Here is an 18,958-nt window from a genome sequence, read left to right as displayed (position 1 = left end):
CGCAGGCGCCGAGCGCCACTTCCGGCCCGGCGGCGCTCACGTGACTGCGCGCGGGGGAGCGATGGCGGCGAGGCTGGCGGGCTACTTGCTGCTACTGCTGGGGCTCGCGGCGCCGGGTTAGTGTCCCCGCGCTCCGGGGGCCCTCGCGTGCGCCGCCTCCCGCCCGCCTCCTGACCGCCCCGTTCCCCGCAGGGCCCGCGCCCGCCGCTGCCGCCAAGATGAAGGTGGTGGAGGAGCCCAACGCGTTCGGGTGAGCGGCCGCGCCGGGCGCGGCGGGGCGCGGAGGGACAGCCCGCAGCCCGGCTCCCCCTGACCCTGCCGCTTCTCGCAGGCTCAACAACCCGTTCCTGCCCCAGACTAGTCGCCTCCAACCCAAGAGGGATCCTTCACCCGTGTCTGGTGAGTGCGGGACCCTGGCCGCGGACATGGGGGCGGCCAGGGAGGGAAGCGGGGAGCCGGCTCGGGTTTCCGGCTCGGGTGGCCGGGGCAGCCTGGGATGAGGGCCCTGAAAGGGCCCGGAGTCTCGTGCATTCGTTTGTCAGCCTTTCAGAGTTTGAGTGCACCAACGTTAGTATTCCAGAACGTTCTAGTACGAGTTAAATAGTTACCCCCGAATTTAGTCCTCTTTAATTCCTTTTGTGAAGGTGATCTCAGTTAATAGTTGGCCACAGACGTCTTTTGTGCTTTTACGTGCGTAAGTGTACAAGGAAAAATGTGCATTAATGTGGTTTGGTGCTTTCTGCCGCTATTTTTTAAAACGTATTTTTTGCCTTTTTTTGAACAGCACGAACTACGCAGGTTTGCTCATTTGCTGTTGTTGCTCGCCGTGTGTCTTCATGGTGGTGAACACTGGCCTTCACTCTTCTCTCTTGATACCTAGTCTTTCATAGGATGGCCCTGTGTCCTTTTATCGTCAGATGTTACGTTTAAATTTGTTGGTCGTTAGAAGCAATGCTGTGGAGAACATCATTCGTACGGATTGTCTCTTTCTAGGCTGTGTGCGTGGTTTCCTAAGGCAGGATCCCAGAAGTGGAATCGCTGGGTTGTCAAATGAGAAACATGGGAAGCAAAAAACCCAGTAATGTTTTTTATTGAGCACTACTGTGTGTTAGGGTCTGTGATGGGAATGCAGAAATGAGCAAAACGTAGAGAGCTTGTTCTCTCTTCGTGACAGTCTAATGGGGGGAGTGTGCGTGTGTGCGCCAATAAAGAAGTAGGTGAAATGTAGAATGCTTGATGAGAAATACTCTGTAGGTCTGGAAAGCAGAGACGGAAGTGTGTGTGAAGAGGTGAGTGTTGTTTTGGGAATTGCCATTTTATTTATTTTTTTAAAGATTTTATTTATTTACTTGACAGAGACACAGTGAGAGAGGGAACACAAGCAGGGTGAGTGGGAGAGGGAGAAGCAGGCTTCCCGCTGAGCAGGGAGCCTGATGTGGGGCTCGATCCCAGGACCCTGGGATCATGACTGGAGCCAAAGGCAGACACTTAACGACTGAGCCACCCAGGTGCCCTTTTTATTTTTAATTATTATTATTAAGTAAACTGTACACCCAGTGTGGGGCTTAAACTCAAGACCCCAAGATCAAGAGTCATATGCTCTAGGGACAGAGCCGCTTAAATAGGGGAGTCAGGAAAAAGCTGAGAAATGACATTTTGGCCAGAAGCTGAAGGAGGAAAGGACATGAGAGAGGGATGGGGATATCTGGGAAGAGGAGTCCAGCAAAGGGAGGAGGGCAGGTAAAGGCCTCCAGCAAGGACGCCCAAGCCAGAGGGATTGGGGGTAGGTAGGATGAACTCAGAGAGTGAGATTTCACTCTAAACTATTCCTGCTTTTTATTACAAAAAGGATTGAAAAGAAAAATGGAGAAATGGGACAGTAGACACCCGTGTGCTCTGCGCCTCCGTGAACAGTTCACATTTGCCTGGTCCTCCTCTCTTTTATCATTTTGAAAAATGTGAATTTCCATTTTGCTGAACCATTTGAAACTAGATTACAGATATTATGACACTTTATCCGTCAATAGTTCCAGTATGGATCCCCCACCCCCCCAAAATTAGTAGTAAGTGTGTAAACAGTCCACATCCCCCAGTCGTTCCAGTGTCCTCTACAGCTGTCCCAACCCCCCTGCCCCAGGATTAGTCAAGGGTCACACATGTATTTGGTTACTCAGCTGTCTGTAATCTTAAATCTGGAACAGGTCCCTTTACACTGTACCCCCTTTAAAAAAGGTTTTCATGACCTTGACTTTGGAGGAGTCCGGGCTAGTTGTCTTATAGAATGACCTCCTGGATTGCTCTGGTTTAGGTCATTTGCCTGGTTCTCCTTTCTTTGGTGTGTGCTCCGTGAGTGGGGAGATAGGCTGGGAAGCTGGATTACTGTCAGGTGGTCAGGGTCAGCGGTCTGGACACAGATCCTTCCTAGCAAGGCAGTGGACCATGTGTGGCCTCATGTGGGAGGGCAGTGCTTTGTGGCTAGGGTCCCTCCACTGTCCACACGGGCTTCTGCCTCTGCTCTTGGCATGCGGACTGCGAGCCGTCCCTGGGCTCTGAGTGACCGCTGTGCTCAGGAGTCTTGCGTTCTACCCCGAGGGAGGAGGAGAGTGCGTGCCTACTTTCTGCCTCTCTCATGCAGCTGCATCTCCTAGCAGATGGCCTCTGACAAAGAATACCCTTCCTTTCCCCTCTTTTTTCTTTTTGAAGATCATCATCGGCTCATTTGAAACTATTTTTATTGAGCTATAGTTGACACATTCAGTTTGATGAAATGTGGCAGTTGATCACATCCATGTCCTTGTTGCCCAAAACAAGGTGTAGAACAATTTCATCAACCAGAAAATGACTGTGTTCCTTTCCACATCCTCCTCCTCATCACTTTCTGGTGTCTGTCACTGTAGATGAGTCTTCTCTGTGCTTGGCCTCCAGCTACATGGAGTCCCAGAGCATACGTTCCCGTGTCTGGTTTCTTTCCAGCCTCGTGTTTCTGGGACTCATCCGTGTTGTTGTGTATATCACTGTTCTTATTGGTGAGTACATGTAAAAACTGAAATTGAGTATGGCCCGTAATTGATTCTGTCATGCCTATGTCACTGTCCTAGTTGAGGTGATGAACCAGAGCTAGGTAAGCATTGGGAGAGCCTGCGTGATGGTACGTGGACCGTGGAGTAGGAGTTTTGCAACTTCTTGTAAGTCTCATTATTTCAAAAAGCATATACACACATATATATGTGTTTATGTTGGGAGATCCATGTGACTTTAAGTTTCCAACTGAAATGTAGTATTACAGGGCTGGGGTTGTTTTACCTTTTTCTAACACTGAAAAGCTGGGTTCCTTAATCACATAAGTATATTTACTGGCTAACTCCCATAATTACAGAAAATAGCTTTGGGATTATAACAATACTACTAGTAACATGAAATGAGTGGGTGAAGCTTGAGTTTTTATGCAGTTCATTTTAGGATGTGTCCAACCAGAGACAGACGTCAGAGCTGTGTGGTGCGAGGCTGAGCACGTCTGTGTCTGCTAATCACTTCGACAAGCACTTTGGGTCAGATGTTTCTGCCTGTGCTCAGTGGTAGGGCCTGACATGCATCTTTTTCACTTTCGATTTTCACTAACTTTAAAACCTTCTTTTTAAGTTTTTTTGTTTTGTTTTTTAAGAATCATCTATTTTATTTTTTTAAAGATTTTATTTGACAGAGAGAGACACAGTGAGAGAGGGAACACAAGCAGGGGGAGTGGGAGAGGGAGAAGCAGGCTTCCCGCGGAGCAGGGAGCCCGATGCGGGGCTTGATCCCAGGACCCTGGGATCACGACCTGAGCCGAAGGCAGACGCCAAACGACTGCGCCACCCAGGTGCCCCAAGAATCATCTATTTTAGAGAAAGCGCTCAAGAGCGGGGTGGGCGGGGAGAGCGGCAGAGGGAGAGAATCCCGAGGAAACTCCTCACTGAGCCCAGAGCCCCACCTGGAGCTCGATCTCATGACCCTGAGATCATGACCTGAGCTGAAATCAAGAATCGGACGGTCAACCGACAGAGCCTCCCAGGTGCCCCGATTTTTACTTGAGTTTAAACAGTTTTGTGATAGGGCCGATTTGGAGCATGTGGGAAAGTGGGAGGGAAGGACGATGAGGCCCCAAATCCCGGCACTCAGCCTCAGCCCTCACTCCGCAGCCCTGTTCTCACCACTCAGCTCATTTGTAAATATTTTGGCGTCAGGGCGCCTGGGTGGCTCAGTCGTTGGGCGTCTGCCTTCGGCTCAGGTCATGATCCCAGGGTCCTGGGATCGAGTCCCACATCGGGCTCCCTGCTCGGCGGGAGGCCTGCTTCTCCCTCTCCCACTCCCCCTGCTTGTGTTCCTGCTCTCGCTACCTCTCTCTCTGTCAAATAAATAAATAAATTCTTTAAAAAAAAAAAAAAAAAAAAATATTTTGGCGTCTTCGTCCTAAGGGCATAGCCACATTATCTTCTTCACGCTTTAAAAAAAGAAAACAAAAACACTAATTCCTTCATTAAAAATCCTGTCAATGCCTTAGGTTTCTAATGGTCTCACATCGTTAAGAGCGGGTTTGTCCAAGTCGGCGTTTCTGCTCCGTGTGCTGTGGCCTCATGGACTTTGGATCTATAGCTCCTCTCCCTGTTTGCTCACAATTTCTTTATTGAAGAAACTGGGTCATTTGTTTACCACTTCTGAATTTTGTTCATTGCGTTCCTGTGGTGCTTAACATTTCTTCTTCCTGTTCCTGGAATAAAAACTGTTTTTTGTTTTTTTTTTCCCTTTCCAATCTGGTGCCTTTCGTTTGTTTTTATTGTGTCTTGCACCGGCCAGGCCTCCTGTGCTGCTGAAGAGCCGCTCTCCCTTCCCTGCTCCTTGCTCAGCATCCCTCTGTCGGCTCGGGCGTCCCGCCTTGGTCGGGGAGAGGAGGTTCCCTCTTCTGCCTGCTTGCTGAGTTTTCACCATGCGAATGAATAGGAATTGTGTCAAATGCTTTTCTGTACCTATTGAGATGCTCAGAGAGTTCGCTTTTTGGGCTGTTTATACAGTGGTTAGCGGGCATTTCTGAATGTTGAGCCAATCTTGTATCCTTGGAATGAACCCCACTCGGTCAAGATGAGTACACGTTTTATATATTGGATTTAAATTGCTAATTATTTCTGACCTGCTTTTTATTTGTAGAATTTCAGTTCTTTTTTCTATTTTCTACATAACTGCTGAGACTTTGTTTATTCCTGTTTTGTTTTACTCCCTTGAACATGTTGTAATAACTGCTTTAAAATTCTCTTCTGCTTCCAGCATCTGTGCCGTGTGGGGCTTGAGCCGCAGTGGTTTTCCTTTTCTCTCCAGTGTGGGTCGCACTGCCTGCGTGCTCACATGTCTCATATTTTTGGAGTAAGTTCTTGACGCGGGCTCGGCTGTGCTCCTTTGAAGAGCATGATCTCTTCAGACAGATCTGAGCCCACACTCGGGCCCTGCTGGGTCTCTGGCTTTGCAGGCCTCCCCCCATGTGTGTGTGCAGGGCTGGGCCAGGGAGCCCTGCAGAGCTCGTAGGCAGTTTTGGGCTGCCTTGTGGTGCATTTCTTTTCTTTTCTTTTTTTTTTTTTTAATTTGACAGAGACAGCGAGAGAGGGAACACAAGCAGGGGGAGTGGGAGAGGGAGAAGCAGGCTTCCCGCCGAGCAGGGAGCCCGATGCGGGGCTCGATCCCAGGACCCCGGAATCATGACCTGAGCCGAAGGCAGACGCCTAACGACTGAGCCACTCAAGCGCCCCCTTTTTGTTTTTTTTAAGATTAAAAAATATATGTAAAGATTTATTTATTTTAGTGAGAGTGAGCAAGCCAGGGGGCAGGGGCAGAGCAGAGGCAGAGAGAGAGAGAGAGAGAGACTTAAACAGACTCCATGCTCATCACAGAGCCCGACACGGGGCTGTCTCACAACCCTGAGATCATGACCTGAACTGAAACCAGGAGTTGGACACTTAACCGAGCCACCCAGGTGCTCCTAAGATTAAAAATATTTAAACTCTTCTTCATAAATATTTTTAACATCTTTTTTTCCAACTAAAAAACAGAATGGGTAGCATAAACATGGTTTAATAGATTATATTCATGGCTTGGAAAAAATTACCTGACTGCTCCCTGCTCAGTGGGGGAGTCTGTTTCTCCATCTCCCTCTGCCCCACCCCACATGCACATTTTCTCTCAAAATTTTTTTTTAAAAATTACCCAACAAAAATGTAAAGGCTTTCAAAACAGGTATAAAGGGTGAATGTTAAATTATTCTAAGATTTTTAAACGGGCCCCATTTGCTCAAAATGTACCAAAGCTCAAACTATTTTTCTACAGTGTGCCCAGGAAGTATAGGGCGTACATAAGTTAGGCAGAAATAGCCTCTCCAGCCACCTCACTGGACTATTCCTTCAGAAAGCAAACCTAATCTTTGCAGGCCTCCTGATTAATAAGGTTTTTAATGTAGTTGTTTCCAAAGATGTGAAAAGAAGGTGCTGGAATACTGCTGCCAAAGCCGGCGGCGCTTTGGGCACTGCACGTGCAGCGGGGAGCTGGTGCTGGGAGCACGGGGCCTCCATGGGGCTGCCGGCCCTGGGCTGGGTCCATTCTAGTGACTAGAAACTCTTGAGACACTGATTTTTCAGGACTATCCCTTTTTAGAAAATGTTTATTCCCAAACCAACTAACATGATTGAACAAATGTATGATCTCTAAGAATGCTGAGTGGGCAAACAACAAAACTCTCTACTGGGCAGAAGAAAGGGTGTGAGCAGTTTTCTTCAGTATGGCCCTCAGCCAGGGGAAGGCCCGCTCCCGTCCGCACTGCTCTACTTCAGTCTGAAGCTTTAAAGCATGTATTCTCAACAGAGCGAGGCTTTTCTGAGAGATGGCTTTCATCTGGAGTGATTTGTCACAGACTGAAGGGTTCTGACCCATGAAGACGTGTACATTTATAAAAGTAGTCCCACTGGACGCTTGACGTGTTTGGATTATGCAGCTCAAATAGTTTCCTACAAAATATTCTAGAGCTATTTTCATGTAATTAAGACACAACTCTCCAGTTTTACCACTCCTCCCCACCCAAATGTGTGTGTCCTTTACTGTGACTCAAGCTGGCTTCCAAAACAGGTGTCCAAAGGTTCCCTTAGGAAAGGTAAGCGAAGGACTCGCTATTTACCAGGTGACTTTAACTCTCATCCAGAGCCGTGCGGTGAGAGACACAGAGAAAGCGGTCTCAGGAAAAGCCCATTCTATTAATTAAGCTTCGCTTTTTAAAAGCCACTAGTATTTCTTCCAAAACAAAACCTTTAATGTGAAAATCTTGAGTTTTATGAAAATAATGTAGTGCAAGGATTTTCTCTAAGCTAATGATTAAAATCAAATATCTGGGAGAGACCCAATGGTTCTATTGAAGATGAGCTATTTTGTAAAGTCTGGCATTTAAAATTTAAAGTGAAAATGAGCACAAAGATCACAACAGTTACACTGCACAGTTTCCAATCTCTTACTGATTTTTTTAAAAAACCACTATTTTGAGCACGTGAAGCACACAACAAATACAGTTGAAAAAAGTTCTGTGAAAAAATTTCCCATCATTATGACAAAAGTAATCTTTTTCAGCAATTAAGTCATAATTCTAAAAGGGAATGTAGGGGCACCTGGGTGGCTCAGTTGGTTAAGCATCTCCTTCGGCTCAGGTCATGATCTCGGGGTCCTGGGATCGAGCCCCACGTCGGGCTCCCTGCTCGGCGGGAAGCCTGCTTCTCCCTCTCCTACTCCCCCCACTTGTGTTCCCTCTCTCGCTGTCTCTCTCTCTCTGTGTCAAATAAATTTAAAAGGGAATGTAAGTTAATCGTGGATTTAGAAGAGCTGAAAGCAACACAGGTGAGCAGAAGAGAGTGCTCGGACATTCGGACCCCGGGCACCGGCGAGCTCAGGACTGATCCCAGCGGGCGGCAGGTCACACGGGATTCCATGGGACTTGGAACCCAGAGTTCATGTGCAGATTTCCCATGTTTTCCAGAACGTGAGCTTTGATCTTGGTCTTGTGTCTTTAAGACTGAGAATGGAAGACAGAATGATCAGTTGTTTGCCCAGGGCTCTGATGTCCTAGCAAAGCAGGGAGAACCACCCCGGTGTGGGGCAGGGAGAGCCCCATGGGGGTGGAGGAGGCTGTCTCGGTCTTTTCTAGCAGGAAACCATGAGAAAATATTGGAGACATTATATGTCTTCTAAGCAAGACCACACACACAACAGTAAGCCAGCTGCCTTCTCCCAGATACAACCAAACGGCTCATCTAAGTTGTAGTTTCCGAAAGTAAAAATAATAATTTTATTTACTTTTTTTAATAACTGCTACACACCCAGCATGGGGCTCGAACTCAGGACCCCGAGATCAAGAGTTGCAAGCTCCTCCCACTGAGGTGGCCAGGAGCCCCCCAACTTGACTTGTAAACCAGTGTTTTTTTTTTTCAAAAGCCACGTGTGTGCTCGACTGGTTCTCAGACACCACCTGCAGTTTTGGAGTTTGAGGGTTTTTTCTTTTTTCTTTTTTTTTTAAAGATTTTGTTTATTTATTTGACAGAGAGAGATACACAGCGAGAGAGAGAACACAAGCAGGGGGAGTGGGAGAGGGAGAAGCAGGCTTCCCGCAGAGCAGGGAGCCCGATGCGGGGCTCGATCCCAGGACTCCGGGATCATGACCTGAGCCGAAGGCAGACGCTTAACGACTGAGCCACCCAGGCGCCACCGAGGGTTTTCTTTTCTATAGTTGTCTAATTGCAAACATTTCCATGACTTCCCTTGTCAGTTTTGTGCTCAGTAATGGCAGCAAAAAACAGTGAACCAAGGAAGTGTATCCACCCCTATGAGGAGGGCACTGTAGGGTTGCACCCGCGTCCGGGGGCCTGGCAGCCTGGCACCTGCTGAATTGTGTCAAGTACATGTTTTTTTCTTCGAGTTTAAAGAATTGAAGGGCTGATCCGAAAACACTGACTGTAAATGCTTTTCAGCAGTTACTCTTCGTCTGTTCTGAGCTTTGGGGCCGCTGTCCTTCCTGGGGGTGGCCCTGAGAAGGAAACGCCTGAGGGCTCATCCTCGGGGCCCACTGCCTTCTTGTGTTGCCCCGACTTTCCAGCTGCTGGGTCATCCCCCATCATCCCCGTCGCTCTGGTCCATGACACTGGGGTGGGCTCCGAAGCGCCCTGCAGGAGGGTCGGCCTGTTGTCAGCCACGGTGGCCTCTGATACGGTTCACATTGTCCTTTGCTTCTCTCTACACAGATGAGGATGTCAGAACTCTCATGGGCTGTTACCACTAACTCATGAAAGTTCGTGCTTTTTTTTTTTTTTAAAGATTTTATTTATTTATTCATAAGAGACCGAGAGAGAGAGAGAGAGAGGCAGGCTCCTTGCCGAGCAGGGAGCCCGATGCGGGACTCGATCCCAGGACCCTGGGATCATGACCTGAGCCAAAGGCAGACGCTTAACCATCTGAGCCACCCAGGCACCCAAAGTTCGTGCTCTTAAATCCGTAAGAGGGATTTTTCCTGCAAGGTCATGTTCCTCACTCTATACAGTTTGGTTCACTTGCTTTGATTTTAGCTGTAGGGACTCACAGTCATCCTTTTAACTTTGAACACGTGAACGCGTTCATACAGTTCATAAGTAAAGCTGTAGAGACAGGTGCGCTCAGACCGCCCTTCCTGCCTCATCCCATTCTATTGTGCTCCCTGTGAGGGGCCCGTTGGTTGGTCCTTTTTAAAATTGAGAGAAAGTAGATCTAGAACATTCTCGTAGTTCCAGGTGTACAATACGTGGTTCAGTATTTGTACATATTCCAAAATGATCGCCACGGTATGTTGCTCCACGTCCTGACCGAAATTTGCTATCTTCCTGCGTGCGTATGCGCGTGTGTGCACATGCGTGTGAGAATAGCCATCCTAACGGGCGTGCAGTGGCTCGTTGTGGGTTTGAAGGTTTCCCTGATGACCACTCCATGTCTATGCATTGTATTTGTAGAGCTTCTTCAGAGAACCCTTTAGTCAATCCTTGGCCATTTTGGAACGAGGTTGTTTGGGGACTTTTTGTTGTTGTTATAGGAGTTGTGTGTGTGTCCTGGAGATTACCCTTACTGGAAGTGTGATTTTCAAGTGTTTTCTTGCGTTCTGTGGGTTGTCTCTTTCATTCTCTTGATAGTGCCCTCTGATGCACAGAAGTTCTAAGTTTCCAAGTCCAATTCATTGGTTTTGTTTCTTAGAGTGCCTTTGCGGTCATAGCCAAGAAGTCATTGCCAAAGCCCATGTCCTAAGGATTTTCCCCTGTTTTTCTACTAAGCTTTTTAGGCTTAGCCTCAAATCCATTTTGAGTTATTTTTGTATATGGTGTAAAGTAAGCTTCTGGTTCCTTCCTCTACGTCTGGTTATTGTTTCCTGGCACCATTTATTGAGAAAATGGCCCTTTCCCCACTGAATGGTCTTGATATCAGATCATAAGAATGGATGTTCAGGACCGTCTGTGGGCTCTGGGCTCCATCACCCCACCTGTGTGCACGCCAGCACCACACTGTTTCAGTCTGTGGCTCTGAAGCAGGTTTTGAAATCTGGGATTGAGTTTTTCAACTGTTCCTTTTTTTTTTTTCTTAAGATTTTATTTATTTGAGAAAGACATCGAGAAAGGGAACACAAGCAGGGGGAGTGGGAGAGGGAGAAGCAGGCTTCCCGCTGAGCAGGGAGCCGGATGCGGGGCTCAATCCCAGGACCCTGGGACCACGACCTGAGCCGAAGGCAGACGCTTAACAACTGAGCCACCCAGGCGCCCCTCAACTAACTTTGTTCTTTTAAAGATAGTTTTGGCTGTTTGGGGTTGAGATTCCATTTTAATTTTAGAATGGGTTTTCCTATTTCTGCAAACAAATGTTAGTGGGATTTTGATACAGACTGAATTAGGTCATTTAGGGTAGTAGTCACATTTTAAGATTAAGTTTTCCTATCTGTGAACACAGGGCTTCTATTTACTTCATTTATTTATATCTTTAATTTTAGTCAGCTGCATTCTGTAGTTTGTACAAGTATTTTGCCTTTTTGGCTTATTCCCACTGTTTTTCTTTTCGATACTCTTGTGTATGGAATTGTTGAATTTCCTTTCTGGATTGTTAGTGTAGGGAAACACACCTGGTGTTTGTCAGTGTCGTGTCCTGCAACATTGGGAACAGACTTTTGTGGACTCTGCTTTCTCCACACGCGATCCTGGCAACAGAGTTGTGTTTCTTCCTTTCCAATTTGGATGCCTTTCTCTCTTTTGTGCCTAATTGCTCCGGCTAGAACTTGCAGTGCGGTGCTGGAACAGGGAGCGCAGTGCGGAGCGCGTCCTCGTCTTCTGGATCTGAGGAGGAGCGCGTCGGGTCTCGCGCCACCCTGCACTGCCCACAGGGCGCGCTGTGGGGTCGGCCTCGGTGGCCTCCGTTGCGCTGCTGCTTTCCTGCTTTTCTTCGTTTGTGGAGTGTTTGTCATGAAGCGGGGTTGAATTCTGTCAGGTGCTGCTTTCTGCAACACCCAGGTGGCCGTGGGGTTCCCCTCTTCCTTCTGTTAACGGATTGTATTGTTGGATGTTGAACCGTCCTCGTATTCTGGGAATGAACCCCACTTGGTGATGGTGTAGGATCCCTTTAATGTGCCGTTGAAGTGCATTTGCTGGTGTTTTCGTTGAGGATTTTCTGCATTCGTGTTCATGATGGATCTTCGTGACTCTGGTCCCAGGGTGGTGCTGGCCTCGGAGGCTCTGGGAACATGTGAGGACGACTGATCAGTTGGGTTTCGCGGAATGCGTCCATTTCACGAAGGTTGTCAATTTGTTGGAGTATGTTACTCATTCTATTCTCCTGTCTTGTTCCTGCAGAGTTGGCAGTGTCCCCCCTTTCATACCTGATTTTAGGAATTTCAGTGTGTGGGGTTCTCTGTCAATCTAGCTAAGGCTCATCAATTTTGTTGATCTTTGTAAAGGACCGGTGTTGGGTTTACTGATTTTTCTTTTGCCTCTGCTCCAACCTTTTATGATTTTTTCCTTGAGCTAGCCCTGGGTTCAGTGTGCTCTTTGTCTAGTTCTGGAAGGTGTAAAGACTCAGGGTCTGGTTTGTCGCCCATGTCCAAGTCCCTCAGCATTGCTGGCACCGTGCCCGTGAGCTCTGGAACCCTGTGGTCACTGTGTCCGTCCCAGAGTGTTTTCTCATTTCCCTTGTGATTTCCTGTTTGACGCAGTGGTTAAGATGCTAACTCCCACATTTGTGCATCCCCCACACATGCTTCTGCTGTGATCGGGAAGGAAAGCACGTGGGTATAACCCATCTCAGGTTAGTAAGAACTCGCATGGAGCATCCTTGGTCTCCTAACGACTTCCGGCTTAGGGTCTGGTCTGTTTGTGGTGGGGTCCGGGCCGGTGCATACCCTCGGAATGTACTTGAAAGGACAGACCCTGTGGAACCAAAGTGGCTCAGCTTTGTGACTTCTCTGTCCCTCCTCTCCTGCGTTACCCCATTGATGTTTTCTTCCAGGCGACACGCTTGATTTCAGTCTCATTTCCGCTTGTGTATATCCCACGTCTATTTTCTCTGGAAACCACGGGGGTTAGTAACATTGGAAATGACTAAATTCTGTTATGAATTTTTTCAACTGTCACATCCCATATGAACGCTCCCGTCAGCTCTGCCCCTCCCCCAGCCCGGTCACCGATCCCACTGGCAACCCCCTTGGACTGGGTGCCACCAGCAAAGGCTTGTGATGCTGTGTTGTGCGTCTGTCTTCCGGAGTCTATAGATTGACCCTCCCGGCCGTGCAGGTTGGCCGTGGATTCACGTTTACTGGAGAAGCGTACAAACTTGCTCCGTCTGGACGGGCACCCCACAGCCATCAGGAACCCCTCAGCTCCGCCTCCGTGGGGAGGGTTGTTTTGGATGCAGAACAATTGAGCTGCCCTCTGGCCCGCACGCCATCTGCGCGGGGCCCCGCCGATGAGCTCGGGGACGTTGCCTGCGTGTGACGGTCTTCAGATTTCTCACGATCTTCTCGTGTGTCTCGGTGAGGGTCGGAGCCTCGCCTGCTTGCAGTTCAGTGAGCGTCCTGGATTTGTAAATTCACGTCTTCTGTCCAGTTGGGAAGTTTCTGCCGGGGCTCCCATGTGGTGCCCACAGCTCCGCGGCTGTTTACTGGTTCTTCCATCTGCTCAGATGCTGTTGACCCTTCCTGCAACTTTCCTTGGCGTGGATTTTTCAGCTCCAGCATTTCTCTTGTGGTTTCTTCCTGTAATATGTTTTTGTCCGTATTCCTTTAGTTCTTGGAACATATTTAAAACTGTTTGGAAATCTTTCCTAAGTCCGGCCTCTGGGCTGCTCCTGGGATGGTTTTGTCACTTTTCCCTTGGTTGAGGCCATGTTTTCCTGCTGCCTTGTGAGAATTTGTGGAAAACAGGGCTCTGTGCTGGGGCTCCTCATCAGCCGTGTATGTGGCTGCTCTCGAAGGCCTGCCCTTCCCAGTCTCCCCCACTGCTCTGTCGTCGGTGTCCCCCCATAAGCTCCTGCCCCAAACTCCTGCACGGCTCTGTGCCCCCTGCAGCTTTCGTGAGCCATGCCCACCTTTCCTGCTTGAGATCGAAGTTAGGCAAAGCGGAGACCAGTCCTTGGTCAGCCCCAGCCTGTTGGGAAGTTGCAGACAAGCTGGCCTGCTCCTCATGACCACACTGGGGGTGGTGGTGGCAAGTACAGACACCCCAGGACTGGTCCCACCAGCTTGAAGGTGGCTCGGTACTTACTTGGTTGTGGTCACCCTCTGTGCTCCGGAACTCCTGTAAGGTTGGTTCAGCCAGTTTCTGGTTCTTCTGTTTTCCTTACATCAGGCAGGCTCCTGTGCTCCCATCTCAAGTTTAAACCGACCTGCCTTTCCCTGGAAGGTCTAGTCTTGTGGGCTGTTCGCGCACCTGCACTCCACGCTCGACTTGGCCTCTTGTGCTCTTTTCCAGGGCCTGCGCACCTCTTCAGGCTTTCTGGCAAGTGCTTCAGCCTGGTGGAGTCCACGTGAGTGAGGGGGAGGTGTTGGCGGGGGGTGGGCGCCAGGACCCCCCCTGACGCATCTGTGCCCCCAGGTACAAGTACGAGTTCTGCCCGTTTCGCAACGTGACGCAGCATGAGCAGACCTTCCGCTGGAACGCCTATAGTGGGATCCTGGGGTGAGCCAGGGGTGTGCAGGCGGGCGGTCCCGGGCCCCTGGGCTGGTGCCCCCCCATCCCGCCTCACGTGCTGTTCTCCCTCAGCATCTGGAATGAGTGGGAAATCTCCAACAACACCTTCAGGGGCATGTGGATGAGGGACGGCGACTCCTGCCGCTCCCGGAGCCGGCAGAGCAAGGTGGGACCGTGGGGGAAGGGCCCAAGGATGCGGGGACCCAGCTTCCCCCAACCTGCCCACCAAGGCTTTCCCCACAGGTGGAGCTTACCTGTGGGAAAAGCAGCCGTCTGGCGCACGTGTCTGAGCCGAGCACCTGTGTCTATGCGCTGACGTTCGAGACGCCTCTTGTCTGCCACCCACACTCCTTGTTGGGTAGGACCCTGGGGCCGGCCTGGGGTGCAGGTGGGGGGCAGGGGAGTTCGGCTAAGTGGGCGTCTGTTGGATTGTAGTGTACCCGGCCCTGCCCCCCGCCCTGCAGCAGCGGTGGGACCAGCTGGAGCAGGACCTGGCTGATGAGCTCATCACCGCCCAGGTGAGGTACAGGGCAGGCACTCCTTTGCCCGGGCGTGGCGCAGCCATGAGCTGGCTCTTCCCTCTTCCTCCGTTGCCAGGGCTATGACAAGTGGCTCAGGGTGCTTTTTGAGGATGCCGGCTACCTAAAGACCCCAGAACAAAGTGAATCGGTGCTGGAAGGAGGTGCCAAGGACCCGGCCTTCCAGACCATAGAGAGCTGCCGTGAGGTAGGGACAGGGAAGGGTGCCTGGCCCCGAGCTGGGCCGCACGCCCTGCCCTCGGAACTCTTGGTGTTGCAGGCACATAAAGAGCTGGCGAAGGAGCTCAGGAGACTGAAGAGTGTGCTGACCCAGCACGGCATCCCCTACACCAGGCCTGCGGGTGAGTCGTGCCCCGTGTGGGGCCCCAGCCCACCTGGGGACCTGCCGCCTACAGGCCAGGCCCTGTGTTGACCCCTGCGGCTCACTGTTCTGGCAGAGACTTCCAGCTCCGAGCACGTGGGCCCCAAGACACCTCCAGACGGGACAGCAGAGCCGCTCCGAGGCGACCCAGGACTGCGTGGGAACGCCTTGTGACCCGAGACCAGCAGGAAGGGGAGGCAGGTGGGGGCCACTTCCTCTGCCTCAGGGCCCCGTGGGCTCTCAGGCTCAACTCAAAGAGGCGACAAAATAAAGATGCAAAGTTTTAATTCCTGTACTGATAAAAATAATTCCATGAATTCTGTAAACCATTGCATAAATGCTGTAGTGTAAAAAAATCTAAACAAGTGTTAACTTGAAACAATTCACTACAAGTAAATGATTACGCATTATAAATACTACCTTCTGGGTTAAGAAAGTTCCATTCCAGTAACATTCTCATCTAAATATTCAGAACAAACCTAGATCGAGGCTTCCATAAATTAATCCACATGAAGCATCCACACTGAGCCGAGGTCTCCTGCGACCCCAGTTACACAAACAGCGGAGGCTGGACCGAGACCACGAGAGCCAAGAGGCAGAACGACAGCCGGACCGAGGACGGCGAGGCCCCGGGATGCCCGCGGGGCAGGGAAGGCTCCCTCGGAGGGCCCGGGCCACCAAGACACAGGTGGGGAGGACCCAACGAGCAGTCCCCTGGGGGCCCTAGGAGTTCCACTTGCGAGATTCTTGGGGGGTCCTCGCAGCGCACGTACCGGGGCAGGGGGGGGGTTTGTCCCCACGGCGCCGCAGCTCCAGTCTCTCACTGCACAACAAGAACCGACCAGAGTAGCTTATACATAGACCTCAAGCTTAACTGTCCTTAATTGTTTATAATTTGAAAACGTCTAGGGTACTTATTGGTAATAAACATTGTCCTGTTTCCCAAAGAAGACCATAGGCCTGAAATGGGAAACAAGTGCATAAATATTAATAAAAATAATTTTAACGGTGGTAACAGTAGCACAAAATATGTCATTTCTAAGAGCTAATAAATCATCACTATCATTAAAAACAAAGTAGATTCACTAAAACCAACTCAATAGTCACCTTTAGTAGTGGACTAGCTGCAGAACGTCATGGATCCACCTTTAAACAGAGCTATCGGTGTGTCTTACGTTAAAAAAGGTTTTCAACCTCTTACTATAGTAAATATTTGGTTACTGATAAAAATTTTTACCGAGCCACTTTGCACTTTACAAAATGCTATTAAACGTCTTTGGCAAAGCCACGGGTGGGGCGAGACTTCCAGGCCAGAGGGCCAGCTACGGCTGCCGCACGGAGAACAAAGTCTGGGTCAACTACAGACATCCTTTGCTGCTTCCCAGATTTCTAGGAAAAATGACCCAATGCAGACCAGAGAAGATTCAAGTCCTCACCAAAACCACACCTGTTCTCAGGAGCGTTTCTGCCACGGCCAGGCTCTCTCTGCAAGCCCGGGGTCACCGGGGTGGCTCTGGTAATTGCCAGGCTACCTGCAGCCTGGGAGCCTCACCCCTGCAAGCTGGTGTCCCTCCGGCTGCAGGGAGCGGCCGTGGGCAAGCCTCTGGCCTCAGGCCGCCCAAGTGGGAGCCAGGACACACTCCCAGCAGGCTCGCGAGGCTCAGGCACGGCTTTGTGAAGTTAATGTGAGAGCCTCCGCCATCGAGGCCCTGGGCCACACTTCCCCTCAGAGGAACACACAAACCCGAGGGAAGGGCGTCTTCCGCCCCTCGTGCGAGGCTCAGGCACTTAGAAAAGCGGCCGCAGGTCACGGAGCACGATCGGGCTCAGCGTCACTGCATGGTCCTGGAATATAAAACTCCAATTAATGTGCGTATGCACGCAATTAGGAGTCCCTTTCACAAAATTAAAAACCTCTAAATGTGTCTTTCGGTATCACTGCTATAAATACTATTTGCACTTAATTTGAAAACTATAAAAAATCCTAGGCATTTCTCACTACTAGATAAACGCTCATTTCATAAGTACTAATTTCAGGATAGGAAATCTAAGACCTTTACCATACCATGAATTAACAATAAACTGATAGGAAATGGTGTAAGTTCACAGTTCACATACAAAGCTTCGCATTATCGCATATTAAAAAAACAAGAACCTAGAAAGCAGCTTATACCAACTCAGAATGTCTAACGCCCCCGGTTTACAAAGTGCTTGGCGGGGTCACAGTGCGTCATTCCCGAGCCCGTGGGGCCGGCCGGGTGGGCTCTGGGGTGCGCCCGTGAGGTTCGAGAGAAGCAGGCCGGAGCCCGGGGTGGGGGCGCCGGAGCAGTCACCATGGGAGGGGCTGGCCCTCGCAGTAGGGGCAAGGGGGCGCGCCCGCGGCGCACGGCTCACAGAGCACGCGGTGCTGGCAAGGCTGGAGGATGGCGCCGCGGGCCCGCTCCCGGCACACGGCGCACTGCTTCGCTCGCAGCTGGAAGATCACCTGCAGGGCGAGACACGGGTGGTGGTGGGGTCGGGCGGCCTCCAGCAGAACCGAGGCCCCGGGAAAGCCATGGATGGGGCCGTCATGGGTCATTGGGGAATGTGGCCCCGGCTGCAGAGTCAGGGCCAAGGGACGCCCCTGGAATGAAGGTGGGGGCGAGAGAGCCCTCGCGAGACGCCAGGAGCCGAGCTGCCACACCGGCGTGGGAAGGGGCGGCCAAGCAGGTGGCCACCTCAAAGGGCTAGGCCCTCATAGAGGCCCCCAACCGACATGCTGTGGCCAGCAGGCTTGAGGGTCTGGGCTGGTGGGGACCCTGACTCGGGACCCGGGCCTCCAGCCACAAGAGCAGCCAAAGCCTGGGGGACTATGCCTCAGCGGCCACTGGAGGACAAGAGCGTGTGAGGGCCGTGGAACCTTCCAGATGCTCCACGGTCTCACAACAGGCCCTGGTGTGGAAGGGATTTACAGCCGAGGGCAGCAAAGGTGAAGGGTGGAGACAGGCAGACATCTACCCAGGGACCCCGGAGGGCGACCTCTGTGAGGTGCCGCTCCGGCTCCGGCTCCGGCTCTGACCCCGCGGGACGGGAGGGGCGCACACCCTGTCCTCGGAGGGCAGAGCTGGCAGTGGGGACGGATGGGGTCTGGTGAGGAAGACCGGGGGGCCGTCCAGAGCCGGAACCAGGACTCACCCCATCCACGGCTTCCAAGTCCAGGCGCAGCTGACTTTGCAGGGAGTGCAGCTTGGGGAGAGGGACGGCGCCCAGGTCGGCACAGCGCTGCAGCCCCCGGCCCTCCAGCTCTTCCCGGAGCCGCCGGAACTGGGCCTCCACCTCCTCCTTCTTCTGCAGCGCCAGGTCCCGCGCACTGTCTGCGGCCAGGGCCCGCTCCTTCGCCTCCTTCGCCTCCCGCCGCCACGCGTCACAGGCCTGAAACCCGGGGCAGGGGCGGGCTGCAGCAGCGGCACGGGGGCCCCCCTCGCGGGCGCGCCTGCCCCACCCCCACCCGTGCTCACCTGCTGCACCTGCTGCCAGGACTCCTCCCACTGCCTGATCTTCCTCTTGGCCTCGTCCAGCTGCCGCCTGACGCGGGCCAGCTCCGCGCTGTTCGGACTCGCACTTGAGGACGGGGCAGGGCCGGTGTTCAGGATGGGGGACGGGCTGGGAGAAAAGCTGCCGGAAACAAAGTCCCAGATGCTCCCGGGGACGCCGTTCAAGCCTGAGCGCAGAGGGGACAGGAGAGGTCACAGGCCGTGGCGCTGAGACCCCACCTCGGGGCCCCGCTGACAGTGACCCCTGCCCCTGGCACCCTTTCCAGCTGCTTGGGCGTCTAAGCAGAAGAG

The 18,958-nt window shown here is 51.5% G+C and overlaps 2 protein-coding genes across 4 annotated transcripts in view; one reads left to right on the top strand and one right to left on the bottom strand.

Moving 5' to 3' along the window:
- Window positions 1-36: 36 nt before the first annotated feature.
- Window positions 37-15,516, top strand: GNPTG (N-acetylglucosamine-1-phosphate transferase subunit gamma). Its single transcript, XM_032425712.1, has 11 exons — window positions 37-116; window positions 193-250; window positions 332-399; window positions 14,016-14,070; window positions 14,139-14,222; window positions 14,307-14,400; window positions 14,478-14,592; window positions 14,670-14,752; window positions 14,832-14,960; window positions 15,033-15,114; window positions 15,211-15,516. Exons 1-11 carry the CDS (start codon window positions 62-64, stop codon window positions 15,306-15,308), a joined length of 921 nt encoding a protein of 306 aa, XP_032281603.1. The 5' UTR covers window positions 37-61; the 3' UTR covers window positions 15,309-15,516.
- Window positions 15,517-15,606: 90 nt separating this feature from the next.
- The window catches only part of UNKL (unk like zinc finger), a 34,325-nt gene continuing 30,973 nt past the window's right edge, over window positions 15,607-18,958 (bottom strand). For 2 of the 3 annotated variants that reach the window (XM_032425710.1, XM_032425709.1), the window contains 3 exons: window positions 18,632-18,834; window positions 18,309-18,545; window positions 15,607-17,619 (listed from right to left, as the gene is read on the bottom strand). In XM_032425710.1, the coding sequence (XP_032281601.1) occupies window positions 17,464-17,619; window positions 18,309-18,545; window positions 18,632-18,834 (596 nt within the window). In that variant the 3' untranslated portion in view covers window positions 15,607-17,463. Of the gene's footprint in view, window positions 17,620-18,304; window positions 18,546-18,631; window positions 18,835-18,958 lie in introns of all 3 variants that reach the window. The other variant, XM_032425711.1, reaches the window with a different exon arrangement.

The sequence above is a fragment of the Phoca vitulina genome, unplaced genomic scaffold, assembly GCF_004348235.1.
Source record: "Phoca vitulina isolate PV1807 unplaced genomic scaffold, GSC_HSeal_1.0 scaffold33, whole genome shotgun sequence".
Classification (NCBI taxonomy): domain Eukaryota; kingdom Metazoa; phylum Chordata; class Mammalia; order Carnivora; family Phocidae; genus Phoca; species Phoca vitulina.
Note: the sequence above shows the minus strand (reverse complement) of the source record. Positions and strands in the feature narration are given on the sequence as shown.